Raw genomic sequence first — 18,396 nt, forward strand, 5'->3', positions numbered from 1 at the left:
CGCAAATAACATATGCTGTTTGAATTCTACTTCCTTAGGCCAGAAATGTTTCATATTTTGTCAGGAAAAAAATGTCAGTGTTGTATGTTGTATGTCTATGTTGTGTGAGGACGCAGCCGGTTCCAAATTGTGATGAATGGACGCGACAGCCGTCACTGCTGAATCCTGTAATTCCAGAAGTAACAGGACGTACTCTTTAAGGACAAAAAGAAACAGTCATATAGAGCATTGTCACTGTCACACATACTACAGTTTATTATCGCTGTCATCACCATATCTTTCACACTGGAACGTGTATGCTTCAGTAACCTCTTGACCCTGCTGTTCTTGATTACACAACATGTTCTCAGAAGGTGCTACCATATGCTACTTTGATTAGGGTTTTGTGCCTCATGCCGACTGCCACTGCTGATTCTTCACTGTCTACAAATCTGTGCCTGCGAAACAGGCTTGAGTCGACTGCTCCGTGGTGTTATTTGTTGCATAGTAGATGAAGTGTAAACATAGCCGGTATAATGATTTCATTTATTTAGATCTTCTCAAATAATTCTGCGACATGTTTGTACGGCAAATTCAAAAAATGACCTCAATAACATCAAACACAGGCAACAAAATTGGATATTAAAATATTATGCAAATAAGAGCAAGATACATTTGGTAATAATTCAAAGACACATATTTGATTTGTTAATATCTATCAAATCTGATGATAACAGCATTCTCTAGTAAAGTTGCATTCCAAGTTATATTTTCTTTCAAGTTCAGAAATACATGGAAATGGTGAATTAATGCATTGTTTATTTTTCACAATTCCCTCTGCTTCCCCTTCTCTGGCAGCTATCTGTCAGTTTCATTTCTTTTTTTTTATTTTTCTTGATTATCCCTCTGTCCCTCTGCATTTGTCATTATACTGGCAAATAGATATAAGAGAAAACTCTTCAGTTTTTGTTTTGTTAAAACATTAGAAAATATTTCAGAATGATTTCTTGTGTGAGGTCAGATGTGCGGTAACTTTAAACAGACTTTTAATAAAATCTGTCTAAAACCTTCAGTTTGATTTTAATTGAAATGGAGAAATGCATGTGATGTTCAGTTTATATCTTCTTTCATCCAGTTGTCTAGTGGGTGAACATCACTGACAAAAGAGACATTTTAGCTGCATATCGTCTGCTGGATTTTCAAATTTGACATTTCACAAATTTGAAAAATTATTTTTGCTTCCAGGGGCAGCATGTAGTAGGGCAGTGTTTACAGGGAAGAGCGTAGAGACACAAGCATACTACAGATCCGTGTGGAATAGTTTACATCATATTTACTGTACATATTCAAAAACAGAACCTCCTGTGGAAGTATAAAACTGTTTCCTACAATATTTTAACAGGATTCACCTCAGCACTATATTATTATAATATAAGGGACAAAGCTTTTTCCAAGCAATTAAAACACTGTTCTTAAAAATTCAAGCAGAACGGTTTTATCAGCAATGACTCAGAGCTCTTGTTACTATGACAGCCAGGTGAGAATTCTCCTAAAATAGTACCCTTAGACTCAAAGGTATTTTACAGAATTTTACTGAGAGATTCTAAGTTTAAGATATGTCTGAAGGCGCCCAGGTCAAAAGATCTAGGGGTGAGTTAAAGGCTGGGAGCTGAAGGCAGACAGTATGCAATGGGGTTGTGCTGTTCTTCAAATAATACTAAATATTTGTCCTTGACAATGGCATATATTATCCACCAGGGGTCGCTTAAGTCCTTTTACTGAGGACAGAGTTCCCCCATACGCATGGACGTCAGAATAATGGGTTTCCCAATAGGATCTATGAAAGCATTCTGGCTTGATATTTAAACATAAATTGAAAATTTATCTCCAGAGTGAAAACATTTACTCGAAATCTTCAACAAGAGAATAGATCCATGCTTGTAGACTAGAAATGTAGCTTATCGTCTGTAGAACACTGTGATGAGAAACAAAAGGAAGGTCCGTACACAATTACCTCATATGTAACAACACATGCTATTTTTACATGGATTGTGGTTATTTGTGAGATACCGGCCGATTTCCATTCCAATTTCAAAATATTACTTTACGGAATTCGAAGTCAGACCAGGACCACGGTTGTGTCACATTGCCAACTCAAGACGCTCTCTCAGGCAGAAACATGTAGTCGAGGAATACCTCCTGAGAATATCTGACCAGAAGATTTCCGTGGTGGCTCAGGAAAGCACAAATTTAAACAGTTGCCTTTATTTGCCGATGTAACCCAGGCTCTGAGGGGAACGGGGCCGCAGTTGAGAGTGGGGCAAAAATCAATCACAACCCAATCAGTCACAGCTAGCCCGTAAAAATGGAGTCGGAGAGGACGGGAGCAGTGCGTTTGGACGGTGTAATTGGGTCAACCGTGCGAAAAGTCAAGAAGCATTTTAATCAACTCAAGAAACAAATTGATCCCCGAGGCATTCAATTACCACTCATCTAGGCAAGAGGTTTTTAAAATTAAGGTTCTTCAATAGATTTGAATGTTTTAACCAGAACAGAGCATGTGACACTGTCAACACCAAATTGTAAGCTCCTGTCCGGCTCAATTTAAGAGACAGCGCGACTGCGTGCGTGTGTGTGTGTTTACATGCAGGAATTTATGAGTGTGTTACGAAAGCATAGAAAGCGTTGTAAATGCAGTCGTTCCACACTGACTATGCAACTAATTGGCTCAAGAAGACATTGGGAACGTAGCTGAATGGCTGAGTGATGAGTTTATTAGCTGTACCGCAGCTGTGCCCAACCCAGAGGTATAAGAAAGCTGCCCAAGAGGCCTAATACAATCTCCTGGGCAACCAAAAGTAAGCCTATTGCTGAGCGGAGACCCCCCTATTCTTCTAGTGAGGGAAGGAAAAGGGGGGGATGGATGTGAAAGGTTTTTCTACCGAATTCATAGCCTTCTACCAAAATGCAAACAGCGTGCAGAAACCAATGCATGACATATCAGTGGAGTTTCTTCGAAAATCCCATTCACTGTATACAATTGATTAGTTATTAATGGATGGAAGATATGCAGTTGAGTGGTTCTCATATTCAATGTACAAGATCTGTTTCTTCAGTAAAAGACGTATAAAGAATTCATAACCGTGGGAGTCCTGGATCGACAGATTAGGTTGAGTGTATGGACGATCACTGGTGAAACCAAACGCATACATTAAAATCCCGACAGAAAAATCTTAATACAGTGTTCAACACTGTATATGCTGTATACCATTATTCAGTCAAAATGTTAATATGTGGAAAGTGATTGTATGATTCACCCACGCGTTAAGTGGGGGGGGGGGGGGGGGGGGGGGGGGGGGGGGTAAGCATGCGCGTGCCTGACTCTTATGACATTTTCTCACTGGAGGCGTTGCCCGCCATGTGCTGTCTGCCTATCTGTGATGGAGAACATAGCGAGACACAAAGAGGCGCATGGTCAAAAACGTGTGTCCTTCGGTCGCAGTAGACACAGGAAATCATATTGCGAGACACACGAGGGCATTATATTATTGTATTCGACACGAGATATGTCTAACATTATAAGAAATCAAAACTGATTTGGCCATGACTCCGGAATAGACTTGCAGAAATAACAACAACAAAAAATCAAATTAAGCTTATCACACAATGTAGGATTCCCCGCAGCAACATAACCAAGCCCACAAGTATCAACGTCTTTTGTTCTGCCAGACTTATGCACTTGAATCCATATGTAGGGAGGAGGGACATGGCAAAGGATTTTGTGTGTGTGTGTGTATGTGTGTGTGTGCGCGCGCGCGTGCGTGTGTGCGTGTGTCTGTGTGTGTGTGAAGGAGCAGACCGCCTCCTCCCTCATTTACACGTTGTCCCCTCCCTCCAATACCCCCAACCCCCCCTCTTTGTGTCCACTGTGCCCTCCACACTGACTGCATTCCTATCACCGTTTACTATCACTCTTTATCAAGAGGTCCGCATTCTGAAGCACTCTTGGGAAAGTGGCTGAATACCCATTCGTCACGATAATCGCAGGTGCTAAGACAAGAACTGAATCTCGAGTTTCTTTCCGATGCTTTCAGTATTGTTGAAGAAGAAGTATTTTCAGTTAGACTTTCTTTACCCTGCACTCGAAATCTCGAAAGAAAGCTTACTGGACACAAATTTCGTGTCCATTCAGTCGAAGGCTTCGGTTTTAAGAGCGTGAAATGGATTAGGTTGCAATCAGGAAAACTGGAGCACCACAGACGATCGAAAAAACGGGGAAGGGGTCGCAAGGAGTCGTTGAATTTACACAGTCAACGAGAAAGAGGTGAGATCAACCTTGTATGTCTGTGCTGATTTGTGGAGTCTCTTGAAGGAAATGGAAATGAAGCAGGCATTCTACGGCATGCGGTTAGGGCTTGGTAAATCCAAAACATTCCTTCTCAGGTTATTGTTACCCTTATTGTTACGATTCTGTTCCATTACACTCCAAGTAGTCGATTCACACAAAGAGCATGTCGAAGTATTGCATTGCTAATGACAGATGTAGTGACTGCTGATTATGTCGCCATATGTGACAATATATCTCTCACACTGCTCCTCTGTCACCCCCTCAGTGGAGAAGAAACAGAGCAGTTTTAGCCAAAGCATGTTTGTCACACATAACGAGAATGCACTGAGATGCCCAAAGATGGTTTCATTCATTGTATTATTTATTTATTTTTTATGTCATTATTTCTTTTGTTTAAGTGCCACTTGACCAATACATCAAGGGTTGGGGGGTGTCCTCAGTTCGTTAGAAATTGTATGGGATAGGTGCACTTCTAGTCTACAATAATATGAGATTCATTTTTGTGGGTCCCAGATGTCAGTCAGTGCCTATTTTTCGTCTCATTATTTTCCCGGTATGTGAGCTCGGCATGCATTCATGCGCTCAGAATTGATTCAGAACCATACAGTGGACAGCGCAGTTTTACAGAAGCTCACTTGGATTCTCTCTCTCTCTCTCTCTCTCTCTCTCTCTTTCTCTGCTGCCCCCCCCCCCCTCTCTGTCGTGTGTGTGCGCGTGTGTGTGTGTGAAAGAGAGAGAGCGAGAGAGAGAGAGAGAGAGAGAGACTTTGCTTCGTCAAGACTGATTTCTGTCTCAGCTTGAGAAACGTTGACTTTTCATTCACCAGGGTGTAACACAGTATAGGAGCTGCAGAACAGATCAAATATATGAATATATGCCTATACTCAAATGTATGACAAAAAGACAGTACTGGTAAAGTTTTGTTTTTGGCAGTAATGGAACATAACTTTTTGTTACTATCAGAAATGTATCCTATATAACTGAGGTTTATATAACTCCCACACCAAACAGTGATCAACCAGGAGTAAGAGGCAGTGTCTATACAAAACCTTTTGCATATGTAAATTTTCTTAATAGAACTTAATCTTGGAGTGTTTCTCAAAAGAAAACAAGGAAATAGTTGGTATATCTGAAAGGGTTGGATGTACTTGGCATGTAAAATGGCAGTGGTTGTTTCTCTGCTCTCTCTCTCTCTCTCTCTCTCTCTCTCCCTCTCTCTCTCAGCCTGTTCTCACCCAGTCTGGTGAGAAGATTCCTTTAAAAGCTTGTTTGCTCCTTTCCTGCTTTGGATTTTTTGAAGGCTAACCAACAGACTGTTTCAGTGAACAGACTGGAGTCTGTTTAAAACCAGCCCTCTCCATATCCTCTACTCTCTCCAGAGACAAATGCAGCTAAACAAGATAAATAGTCCACTTTCCCTAGAAAAGAACCCCCTTTGTTTGGTTTAGTGTGTAGGCATGGATGCGTGTATGGCCACCATGTTTTGGCCCAAACTCAATTATCCCTCTGCCAGTGAGGCAACAGAGGACAGATCAAGCCTATTACATACCCTGACTGAGAATGTAAGGAAAGGCAGGAATGCATTGGATGTCAGGATACGGCCTGCACAAAAATAAGGGGGAGATGCTATCATCAGCTTAACCTTTCCATAGCTGGTTGAATTGTCTACTACAATCATATTGTCTTCCAAAACAGTGTTGGTTTGTGGTTAACAATCCCTGATTTAAAATAGACCTGTCAGGTGTCACACATTGTCAGTAACACTAGCCTATGTTTTCCTATCACTACCAATTCAAATCACATTATGATGTAAATGTAAAAATTCACATGTAAAATGTGCATTTGATTCATTTTCCTTGGATTTATTTTAAAAATCACAGAGAGAGAGACATTTTGTTTTCTGTGGAAAGTTCTAGCCTGATCTTAATTTTTAATATGCATTTCTTACATTGCATTCCAAGACCCAAAGACCGAAAACCCAATTATTTCATGCAGAAACTGACACAGGATTTTCAGAAAGAGCTTCCATAGTTGTCTCTGCAGCACTTTAACTGATTTATTTCCCTCTTTCAAAGATGAAAGCTGAAAAGACTACAATTTTAGAGCTTTTTCAGTTTTTCAATTTTATAGGGAACAGGGGAAAAGGTTTCATAGACAGGACGGCTGGTTACACCATTTGTTTTTCTTTAATGTCTCATACACAGATTGGCAGCAGCTTATCTTTTTTGTAAATCCATGGGTTCCCAAACAGATTGTCAGTATAAACAAGAATTGCATATCTCTTCTGACCGCAGGAAAAGTATGTGAGTGACCTACAGACTTATATTTCAGTAGGTCAAGCTTAATAGTTTTAAAAGGCTCTCAAAGAAATCAGAGATAAATCTTTTTAATAACATCAGTGCCGAAAATGCTGGACACGCATGCTGCATAAGACGTAATAAGAAATGTCATTCAGACACGTACGTTATCATTTTTACGTGGCTTATTTATCTCCACATCAAAACACGATTGTAGATGAGAGTTTGATTTTGTTCTGTAAGTGCCAACAGAATGTTTGTAGTTTTTATTACGTTGTCTAACATTAGATAACTAAACACTAATTCTGACTGAAAATTAAAAGGATATTAGCTCTTTTCATATCTGTCAAACCGTTCTTCTCAGGTTTTACCTCACGCTCCAGCCCCAAAATGATGTCTCCAAAAGACAAGCCCAAGAAGAAACCACCCAAAGACAGTATGACATTACTGCCTTGTTTCTACTTTGTAGAAGTAAGTATTGAGGGATTGACAATATGACAGAATGAAGCAAATGAGGAACAGAATTTAATTAAACATACCTGGAGGCACAGGTGACATGCATTCATACTCACAAGATTACAGGATAGTTTTTCTTCACTCGTTTATCATCTCAGTCTTGTGTTAAACTGTGAGACTCTATATCCCATGAGTTCAGCCACTCCAAAGACATTTTGACAATACTGCTCCCTCCACAAATGCTGTAAAATGATTCCGTAGATTCATATGCTTTTTAAAGCTGGCAATGCGATCGTTGGTAATTGTTGTCTTGTGGTATAACCTTAATATGTGGTCTTTAAATCTTTGGGTGTTTCATAGCTCATCTCCAGTCAAAGAAGTGACAGTTTATGCACATAATATTTTATTTGCGATGTCTTGATGGTTGTATTTGTGTGAATATTTACGTATGTTAATGTTAACTGAGTCAGTCATTTTGGGCCAAAAACTTAGAATGGCCTCTCCAATGTCTGAATGAGTTAATTGAGTGTGATTATATGTAATTGACCTCAGACATGGCTAATAGGCTTGTGTTGACTCACAACCTGGATTATTAGGGTTTAAACAGCTATCCTGTCTGTTTAATGAGATTAGAACTTGACGTGCACTTAGCAAAAGCAACAGATTTACTCCAGAACGATAATAAATAGAGCTGGTAACAGTTTGGAGAAATGATTTGAATAATTCAGGAAATTTCCATAATTCCTACCGTTAACAAAATGTACTGCTATAATGTTTCTTTTTCTGGCTGTCTGTACGTCTCTCTCTCTCTCACCCTCCCTCTCTCTCTCTCTCTCTCTCTCTCTCTCTCTCTCTCTCTCTCTTTCTCTCAGCTACCAATCGTGGCCTCCTCCATGATCTCTCTGTACTTCCTGGAGCTGACAGATGTGCTTCAGCCAGCTAAGGTGGGCTTCCGTTGCCATGACAGGACTCTGAGTATGCCGTACGTGGAGACGGGGGATGAACTCATCCCCCTGCTCATGCTACTCAGCCTGGCTTTCGCTGGCCCTGCTGCCTCTGTGAGTACCACACCACTACCACGTTTTATTATAACCTCACTGCCAACAGTGTGTCACTATGCATCATTTCATTACAATTCATTCACAATGAATGCCATATAACATTGTGCTAAATGCTACATTTTGGCAATGCGCGTGACACACTGAAACGGTAATCTGTAAACGTCTTTTACAACATTTAACACATTCTAAATGAAATATTCCCAGGATATTTTGCCTCATTCTGACTTTAACACTCTGAGTATCACAAGAGATGTGTTTCTCTATTCATATTTCCGTAATGACGTCGGTATTATTTAGTGTTGTTCTCATGGGGTTTTTTTTTGTGCTCAGATCATGCTGGGGGAGGCTCTGATGTACTGCATGCAGTCCAGGCTGAAGATCCATCCCAGCTCTGAGGGCAGCATCAATGCAGGAGGCTGCAACTTCAACTCCTTCCTGCGTAGGACTGTGCGTTTCGTTGGTACGTCCCATCTCTCTTTTCGTTATTTCGCTTGAACATTTTGCAATGAAGGACCACCACTTGTAATGATCGTTGAGTTGAAAAGACAGAAGACAAGCGGGACAAAATGCCTCCTGTGTTTGCTTAGGGCATTTTGTACCAGAGAATAGAATCACTGATGATTCTTGGCATTCATTATTCAGACAGTCACTGGCAGTTTCATGGGGCTGTCTATTTATAAAGAAACATATGGGAGGAGTGGCTCTGGTATAAGAACAAACCACCCCAGATGGTTACAAACAGTTCACCATTTTGTGCTTTATGTTGGTTTTTCTACTGAGTAATGCTCTCTTCTCCCCTCCTCTCCTCTCCTCTCCTCTCCTCTCCTCTCCTCTCCTCTCCTCTCCTCTCCTCTCCTCTCCTCTCCTCTCCACAGGTGTTCATGTGTTTGGGCTGTGTGCCACAGCTTTAGTGACTGATGTAATCCAACTAGCCACTGGCTATCACACTCCCTTCTTCCTGACTGTCTGTAAACCCAACTATACAGTGCCGGGTGTGTCCTGTGAGAAGAACCCTTACGTCACGCAGGACATCTGCTCTGGCCGAGACCAGTACGCCATCCTGTCAGCGAGGTGAGCGCATACGTCCAGTGCATACAGCGCGGAATGATTATAAATATCTGATATGAATGTTGCAAAAAACGTCCAGAAAGTGAACAGAGTTTGTTGTGAGTTAGGATCAGTTTATTTACTTATCTTACTCCAGTGCTCCCTGATAAGGATTAGCGGTGGATTTGAATCGACTTTGCGCCCCAAATCCCACACTGTAGACACAGATAATGGATCTGAACGCAAAAAAAAAAAAAAAAGAAAAATGTGGCGTTCGGTTTTGCATGCTCTCTTATTTACACGTGATGCTTTCTTCAGTCCTCCTACGTATCTCCTTCATCTGGCCTCATTTCCATATGACGTGAGACATGTGCCTCTGTTCTGACTGAATGGAGTGTTGATTTATACGCTAAAGTGTCTCCCTCTCTCTCTCTCTCTCTCTCTCTCTCTCTCTCTTTTTCCATCAGGAAAACTTTTCCTTCACAGCATGCCAGTCTCTCTGGCTTTGCAGCTGTCTACATATCCGTAAGCATTTCTCCCTCTTTGTCTCAAGTATCTCTCCCGTATACCAAGTACCGTGTTCACCTCGTATGTCTGTCTTCTCTAAAAAATAACTGATACAAAGTAATCTGATCCACTGACATTGAAATAGTGTGTTAAGCTCTGTGTTTGTACCAGAGTGACAGCTTTTCCCAGACCTGCTGTTTAGCATTTATAACATGTCAAATGCTGCCTGCATGAGCTCTGGTAATTGTCTAACAAGTGCATGGTGAGGGTTTTATAGGCCAGGGTCAATGTGCCCCCTCCCAGCTGTAGGGCAGACAGCTTTAGCCATTCATTAGTCCTCTTGTGTTAGTTATGCTTGGCTGACCTCAATGTGGGATTCCAACTGTTAATGAAGTGACTACATCTTTAGTGTTTTAAAAGACAAACAGACAGCTGCAGCTATGCTTTAAGTGTCACAGAGAGCACTGTGATATATCAGCTATGACACTAGACGGTTTTGAGAGGACGGACTCTAATTTTAGGGTGGTACGTGTCAAATACTGACAGGTCTTCAAAAAAAAAAGTAACATTTTATTTTCCTCTGGCTGTCAGATGTACTTCAATTCCACCATCTCCAACAGCACCAAGCTGCTTAAGCCCATGTTGGTGTTTGCGTTCGCCATAGCAGCGGGCCTGGCTAGCCTAACCCAGATCACCCAGTACCGCAGCCATCCCATTGACGTCTATGTGGGTTTTGTGATTGGAGCAGGCATCGCCATATACCTGGTAAGCACCTCTCTCGGTGGCTTACTAACTGTCCAAGATTTTTAGATTGTTCGCAGCCATTGGGTTGACCTCAAATAATGTATCATAAGAGCATGTCTGGTTCTCTCTGAAAAAAAAAATAGCCTTCCACCTTTTTCTTTTGGTCTTCTCTGCCTTGGTTCTGGGTCAGTGAAGGAAAACTGCAGACTTATTTTTCTATTGCAGTGTTTCCTAATCTGTCTAGTGAAAGAACTATTTATAGGAATATTATTCTGTTGCAGTGAGAATTCCTAAAGGATTTTTCAGCTGCGATTTCACAGCTTTTTTTTTTTCTCTTTTCTTTTTCTAAGCCCCGTCATCTCTTTACTCTTACTTCTCTCTGATGCTTTCCTTTTTACTGGTTTTCTCAGTGATCTTAGAAACAGCCTTCACTGTTCAGATTCAAATATTTTCATTGAATTTCACTGAATTACCCCTTGGTGACTGATGGATCGAATAAATATTTCATCTAAGAGTTGTGTTCGTGACAAAAAAAAGTTATTTTAATTTTAGCCGACGACCTCATCCGAAGTTTGTTTTGGTAGTCACATGGCACTTGTCCTGCTGTTCTTTCCAGGCACTGTTTGCAGTAGGAAACTTCAAGTCCTCTGAGGAGTCATCTCCAAAGCTAGTTAAACAGTCCCATCTGCACCAGAAGGATGCTCTGAGAGCGCTGACACAGCGTGGTCATGATTCAGTGTACCAGAAGGCACACGCCTCCGAGAGTAACGATGAGCTTTCCATCCCACCCCATGTGGCAGGCCTGAACCGCAAGGTGCGTAGGGAGAAGGCGTCCATAGGCAGTCTAAAAAGGGCGAGTGCTGATGTGGAACTCATGGCCCCGCGTACTCCCATGGGTAAAGAAACCATGGTGACTTTCAGCAACACACTGCCACGCGCCAGCACCAACGCCATGGAGGAGCCCGCTCAGCGTCACATGACCTTCCACGTGCCTATGGATCCACAGCGTTCCAGACAGCTGGTGTCCGAGTGGAAGCAAAAGTCCATTGAGATGCGCAGTCTCAGTTTAAGAGACGAGGAGCAAGAGGACATCACCGAGGCCAACATCGGGGCGGAAGGAGGATCCAAAGAGGAAATGGGCATGCCCCCCACCCTCTATCCGACAGTGCAGGCCAACAGAGGAGCCGCTGCGGCTGGAGCGGGCGCTAGGGTGGTGGTTTCAGCCAGGCCTGGGGCGCCACCATTAGTCCACATTCCAGAGGAGGCGTCCAAACCTCCGCCCGTATCCCCTAAAAGTGCCACAACACGGGCTAAATGGTTGTCCCTTACAGAGAAGGGCCCAGTGCCAGCCGCCACCCCAGAGCCCCCACGTCTGCCCAACCAGCCGCGTGTCATGCAGGTCATAGCCATGTCCAAGCAGCACGGCTCCGTCAACACAACGCCAAAGTCTTCGGAGACCGCCTCCTCGTCTTGCGCTACGTCAAGCACCGGCTCCGAGTCGCCTTACTACCGCATTCCCTCCGACCGCGATAGCACCAGCATCGTCACCGTGGACGCGCACGCGCCTCATCACCCCGTCGTGCATCTCTCATCTGGAAATGGGAACACCTGGGATTGGAGGAGCTCGGCCAACGGGAGCAGCGTGGACGTCCGCGAGGTTCACGAGCACAGCCGAACCCTGCAGAGGCAGGAGAACGTGAGAGAGTACCACCCCGTCAAAGCAGACTCCTTTGGCTCGTCCACCAGCGAGTCTGACCAGGCACCCCTGCCTCCACCCCCGCACCCTGACCTGCTGCTGGACAGCCACAGCCACCAGTCACCCCTCCACCGCAAACCCTCCATCTCTGCCAAGGAGTGGGACAACACGCAGCCCCACGTGGAGCCCGATCACTTCTTCAAGAGCTTACAGACAGACCGACGATTCAAAGAGTAAAACGGGAGCCTTAAGACCAGTATGCAGGATGCTGAAGACTGTGAAACTATCAGGTACATTTAAAAAAAAGAGCCCTGTCGATGTTTTGTTTTTGTATTGTTTTTTCTTTCCACGGTGGATGGAGTAAGAGTATCGTTACTCTTGGTAGGCTTCTGGCGAGCATCTGGACTGGATTAGAGCGTATGAGGGCCAGAAGGTCCATTCAGACTCGAGGGGACTGTCAAGTTTACATACGCAATCTGTGAGGAAAGCTGCCCTGAAAACCTGATGAGCTGAAAGGAGATTGTCATGGATTCATTCATCCGGAGTATGAAACCACACCATAAAATTTGTCATAATTTCCTATCGCTTTCATTATGGATTTACGAAGTGAGGACATTCACTGAGCCTCATAATCAACCCATTTTTACATGGTCTGTCCCATGGGCGTGCTCCGTGCCCAGCATTTTGACAATGTATGACATGTATACAATATCAGTTCCTCACTAACTGTTAGATTCACACATAATGATCCATAGAATATGAATTTGTACTAATTAACAGATGAAACAATTTCTTGGAGAGGTGGGAGACATTTTCAGTGTAGTGTTGTACTAAAGAAGGCTGGCAAATATGCTCACCACTAAACTTCTTTTCTGAAACTGGATGGTTGAGTTGCCTTGTACTGAAAAGCTTTTTTGTTACGTAGGCTTAGTGAATTTTCTCCCTTTTTATACTTAACTATTGAGTGCTGTCGCTTGTTTGTTTGTTTGTTTGTGTGGGTGTGTGTGGGTGTGCGTGTGTGTGTGTGTGCGTTTGCATGTGTGTTTATTTATGTACTGTGGGTGAAGTACTTGGAAGAACTGCTACATATCAGCAGAAAAAGGTTCTTTAATAAATTTCATAAAATGCCCATTGTTAAAGTTTTGGTCACAATAAAATTGTAAGAATACAGGAGTTATTTTTATGGAACTGCTCTGTTTATTTATTGGTAATTGGGTTATCTTGATGGTGAAAATAAAAATGCTCTTTTTGACAAGATAATATAATCTCAGAAATTAAATATAATGACCTGCAATATTTTCAATAGTAAAAGTGAAACATGCAGTATTTGTTCTTATCAGTATTTAACAAAGAGAGTTGAACAGTGTAGTGATATAGACACGATCAGATGAAACCATTGCATTTACTGTCCCACTGTATAAATGCAGTCTTTATTATTCATATTGCACTGCTCTGTAACTCCGTATCAAATATCTGAAATGAAATCTCCCACTCACTCAGTCAGAATGAAACCAGCGCTAAACATGATTCATGTTAGACCATTATAACCTGAAAAAAAAAAAACAGTATTTCAAATCTCAGAGGATGAAAGACTGCATACAGAAGCAAATCAATTAGATATTATCAGAGAAAGGACTGCATCCACAGAGAGGAGTGGAGGAGAGGAGTAGCATAACATGCCAGGATGGGAATGAGGTCTCGCTCACAGGGGCCTTTCAGCACCTCAGGCATGAGTCAGTGCTGCACTTGTGTGTGGTGTGTGTGTGTGTGTGTGTGTGTGATTGAGGAGCAGCTAGGCTAGGCACCTCCTTACTGGGTCATGAGGCGTCCCAGTCTGACCACACTGCTGCTGCTGGGGCAGAGTTCTGCCTGGCCTCTGACTGTCCCACGCGCTGACACAATCTTCTCACCCAGCTCTGATTCACCATGAGAAAATCAAGGGGGAGATACAAGACATGCTTTGTTGTCTTTCCTTGTTTTTGTTCTTCCTTTTTTTTGTTGTTCTTTGTAATGTTGTTTGTTTGTTTGTTTGTTGTATAGTTCATCTTGCTCTGACTGACTTCCAAACGTTCCGTGAGGAGGAGAAATCATTCATTCATCATCATCATCTGCAGTGGCCACCCACACCGGTATTTATGATCTAAAGTATCCGCACAGAATAACATAACCCCCACACATACCCGGGAAAAAAAACATTTTCTTTAGCTAGATGAGATGTGTGGCTCTTTTGTACTAAATGCAAATCTGGCTGCATAGACAAGCAAGCTTTGAGCTGGATTTTAAAACTCTTCAGTGGACTTGATGAAACACAGAATGAAACCCCTGAGTGCTAAAACAGCCTAATAATCCAAAGGTCTTTCCTTTTAACATGCAGATCTGTGTATCTTTTATAATGAGAGGGTCCCTTTAAAGGCTGCAGTCTCAGAGGAGGGAGTTTGGAGTGTGTGAGCTTGAGTGAATTGATTTGAATTTGCTTGCAGATGCATGAGCAAGATCCTACACAGTTATGCTGCTCTGAAAATATCCTGAAGGCTTCACAATGCACAATAACATAGTGACACAGTTATTAGACCACACTAATTAGGATGACTGTGTATGTTTGTGTGTGTGTGTGTGTGTGTGTGTGCGTGTGTGTGTGTGCGCGCGTGCGTGTGTGTGCGTATGTGTGAGCAAGTGAGTGACTGAGTGAGTGTATGAGTATGCGGGTAACAGAGAAAGACAGAGAGACAGACAGAGAGAGAGACAGAAAGAGAGGGAGAGAGAGAAACAGAAAGAGAGAGAGAGAGAGATGCTTGATTCATAAGGCTCTTGTTTTGTAACTGAAAAATGTCACTAGCTCAGGAAAGTACAAGTGACCCTGGTCATGGTGTCATGTTTTATTAGTTCACTGCTGTCTACCTGTGTGGCTTCATTTTCTCAATTACAGTACTTGAATAGGATTGACTACATGGTCTGTCAGGAAGAAATGTAATAGAAGCCACTGACAATGTAAAACCATGGCTCATTAAACTATACTAATGCAAGAGCTCATGCAATCGTCATATGTTATGACTACATCCAACTATGAAGTAGTTCTGTCTCACTAATATGCTTAAGATATAGCATTCACAGCACTGCACATCTATTTTGAACACAGTCAGAGCGGCTTACGTGCCCACTCTTATCACTAAAGAAACATATGGCTGCAGCTTGATTTTATCTCCGCATAAATTCTAATTAAACTGAGGCCAAGATTCTTCCGGGTAGGAAGATTTTCATCACTTGGAGTTTTTCATTTGGAGGGTTTGAAAGTTGGCAACGGTTACAAACTGACAGTTTGACCACTGCTCATTTCCATCAAAAGACAGAATGGTTATGAGTGAGGAAATGCTCTGGTTTCTTAAGAGACTTCAGAGGTGATGATCAGTGAGCGTTCATTCTGTTTTATTCAGTCTCCTCTCCAGCCTGACTGTTTGTGCTCATGCGGGGGTCCGTCTCCCCCCAGTCGAGCTGGTGCAGCTTCATTCTGTGAATCTGCTCCTGGCACAAAGCCCAGTTGACTGACAGGACACAGATGCCTTCACAGAAAACAGCCAGCAGCTGGTGAATGGAGAAGTCATATAGAAAAAGCTTTGCCAACATTTTGCACTTCACACAGCAGTGTTTGACCTTTTATCCGTGAGTAAGGTCAAAGAGGAGCAGGGACAGATAAGACCAAAACATTTCAAATCGGCGTGGTCGTCTCTCACCGATGGAAAATAAATCAAACGAGAAGAGGAGGCTTTCACAGTGGATGGGAAATGCTTCAAAGGAAATTTATCTTATTCTACCATGACAAAGTATCTGTTTAGATTTTGCAGCGGCTTCCTCATTCTCCACTTTCATTACACTGAAAGTTCAGATTTTCACCGCGTTTCCATTTATCATGCTAGCTTAAGACAAACTAACCTTTTTAAATTCAGAGATTGGTTTGATGCAATGGCGTGTCTCAGGAGAGTAGGATAGGATTTTTGATATCCCGACCCTTGCCTCAGAGACTTTGAGCGTCGGATTTAACTCAATTAACTTTAAAGAAAAGGTTTCACCGTGAGTGGATGGGCTGCTTGTTTGATCTTGAGGTTGTAGGAGCCCTGTGGCAGGAGCACTTCTGCTACAGTTGCTAATAGGCTTGAGTCTGAGCCTCCGGCAATTCATCCCTCTCACCTCCTTTGCTTGTAAAGAAGGACAAAAACACACTCAGTTCAATTTTTCAAGAATTTTAAACATTGATGTTCAAACATCTCAGAAGGTAGAGTTCATGTTAAACTTCTGATGGAGACAGCTAGCATCTTTTTTTTTGTCTAGCCACCCCCATTTTATCTTTTTCTTTCTTTTTTATTTATTTATTTATTTTTTGAGAGGGATGGGGGGGGGGCATATATATGCTATTGTATGCAAAGGAGAACAAAATGTGGGCTGCTAGCAGCAGCCAAACTAAGCATCCGTGAGTCATGCATTTCCCTAAAGGAAAGGAAAGAAAATGTAACCAGAACCTTTCATTTCTCAAACCATGGCGGGGGATCTCTTTGGCACTTTACTACCTCCTGCATAATGCTTTGTGTATCTTAAAGAAGGCACTCTACTCAACGGCATGCTCCTCATGTGCTTATTAATCAGATTTCAGAAACCACTAACCTGGTTTTGAAGATCAGCTCCAAGCGATGACGCCTTGAATGTACCTCAAGTGTCAACAAAGCTGTGTCCTCAAAGCATTCTCCGGGCACAACATCAGTCCCCTGGAGAAAACCACACTTTGTGTTGCCATGTCTCTGATGCAAGTGGAAGAAACTGTGCTGGTTTTGTTTTGTCATCCAAATCTTGCATGAGCAGGGCACATCCTTGTTATATGGGAGAGGTTACTTTGCACTGTGTATCTCTCAGACAGTGACATTTATAGCTGTGTGGGTTTTTTTTTTCTACAGCAATATTTGTTTTATTTTTAAGGGTTGTTATAGACAAAAAAAAGATCTTTATTCCCTGTTAACTTTTGCTTTGCCTTCTCCCACACAGAAAATGTCAAATACATCCTGAAGTAATAGCCACACAAATAGTACAGAATTTAATCCAGAATTACATACATACATACATATAAGCAAATACATACATATTAGCAAAGAGATATAAAAACACAGCAAGGCAGCTGACAAAAAAAACCATCATGAAGTATGATGAATTCTTTGTTGCTGTCAAGCTCTAGGCATTTATATCACCATTATGTTATGTTCTATATTCTTTTAATCATTTACATTTAATTGGAAGTGCGTTTATGTACAAGGTTCTTTATAAAACGTATAACCTGTAATATTGCAAATACATAGGGATTTGGCTGAGTACTTCTATATTTATTTAAAAATGCACAGCTCAGTCATAACAGAAAACACACACACACACACAATATAACATGATAAAACTGGAACACTAATGCCATCTGGAGGTTAAAGGAGATTTTACTTCAACCTTTGAAAAAAACTGTTTATATCAGTGGTTCTCAACTCCAGTCCTAGGGGGCCACTGTCCTGCACGTCTTTGTTTTAACTCTCCAGAGCTCAGGACTGACACACCTTATTCCACAGATCAGTTAAACATCAAGCCCTTGATTAGCTCAATTAACTGTGATAATGAAGAGTTAAAATAAAAACGTGCAGGACAGTGGCCCCCCAGGACTGTAGTTAAGAACCACTGGTTTATATTGTATATGAAATCCAGTTCTAAACAGCTAATTACAGGTTGCCCTATGTATACAAAGTTTGAATGTGTACTTGCATAGAAATCAGATATTTGTTTATGAGAAAGTAGATGTTTTTGTAAGTAAATTTGCTGCCCTTGCCTGTCACTTTTCTTACAGATCCAAAAAAAAAAAAAAAAAAAAGATTCTGGGGTAGGAATTCAGGACATTGAACATGGTATGCTGTATATAGAAGTCAAAATAACAATGCTATGTATACGTTTATTTTAATATACTATGTAATATGTAAAATTATTAAATTAGAGATTCTGTGCTCTGAGGAGACAAGAATCTCTTTGATGCTTTTAGTCGCCTTTATTTAGAGATGTGCGATTTTGAAGCTGATGACTTAAAATGAAAAATACTTCTCCAAAGGTAGCTTTACTGTGGAAGATAAAAATGTTATTCCCTGCCATTTAAATATTTTCCAATGGGATATTGTCATTGGTAAATTAACTGAGGTGCAGGAGACGCACTAAAAAGGATGACACTCTATTTTAAGGATCATGTGTTAGCTA

General features: G+C 41.8%; 1 protein-coding gene across 1 annotated transcript; it reads left to right on the forward strand.

Annotated features, from left to right (window-relative positions):
* The first annotated feature begins 7,011 nt into the window (after positions 1-7,011).
* plppr3a (phospholipid phosphatase related 3a) lies at positions 7,012-12,372 on the forward strand. The gene is made up of 7 exons (XM_030775608.1): positions 7,012-7,095; positions 7,953-8,138; positions 8,472-8,601; positions 9,017-9,212; positions 9,656-9,713; positions 10,287-10,460; positions 11,056-12,372. The coding sequence occupies exons 1-7, from the start codon at positions 7,015-7,017 to the stop codon at positions 12,370-12,372; spliced, it is 2,142 nt and encodes a 713-aa protein (XP_030631468.1). The 5' UTR covers positions 7,012-7,014.
* The last annotated feature ends 6,024 nt before the right edge of the window (positions 12,373-18,396 follow it).

Source organism: Chanos chanos, chromosome 5 (assembly GCF_902362185.1).
Source record: "Chanos chanos chromosome 5, fChaCha1.1, whole genome shotgun sequence".
NCBI lineage: Eukaryota > Metazoa > Chordata > Actinopteri > Gonorynchiformes > Chanidae > Chanos > Chanos chanos.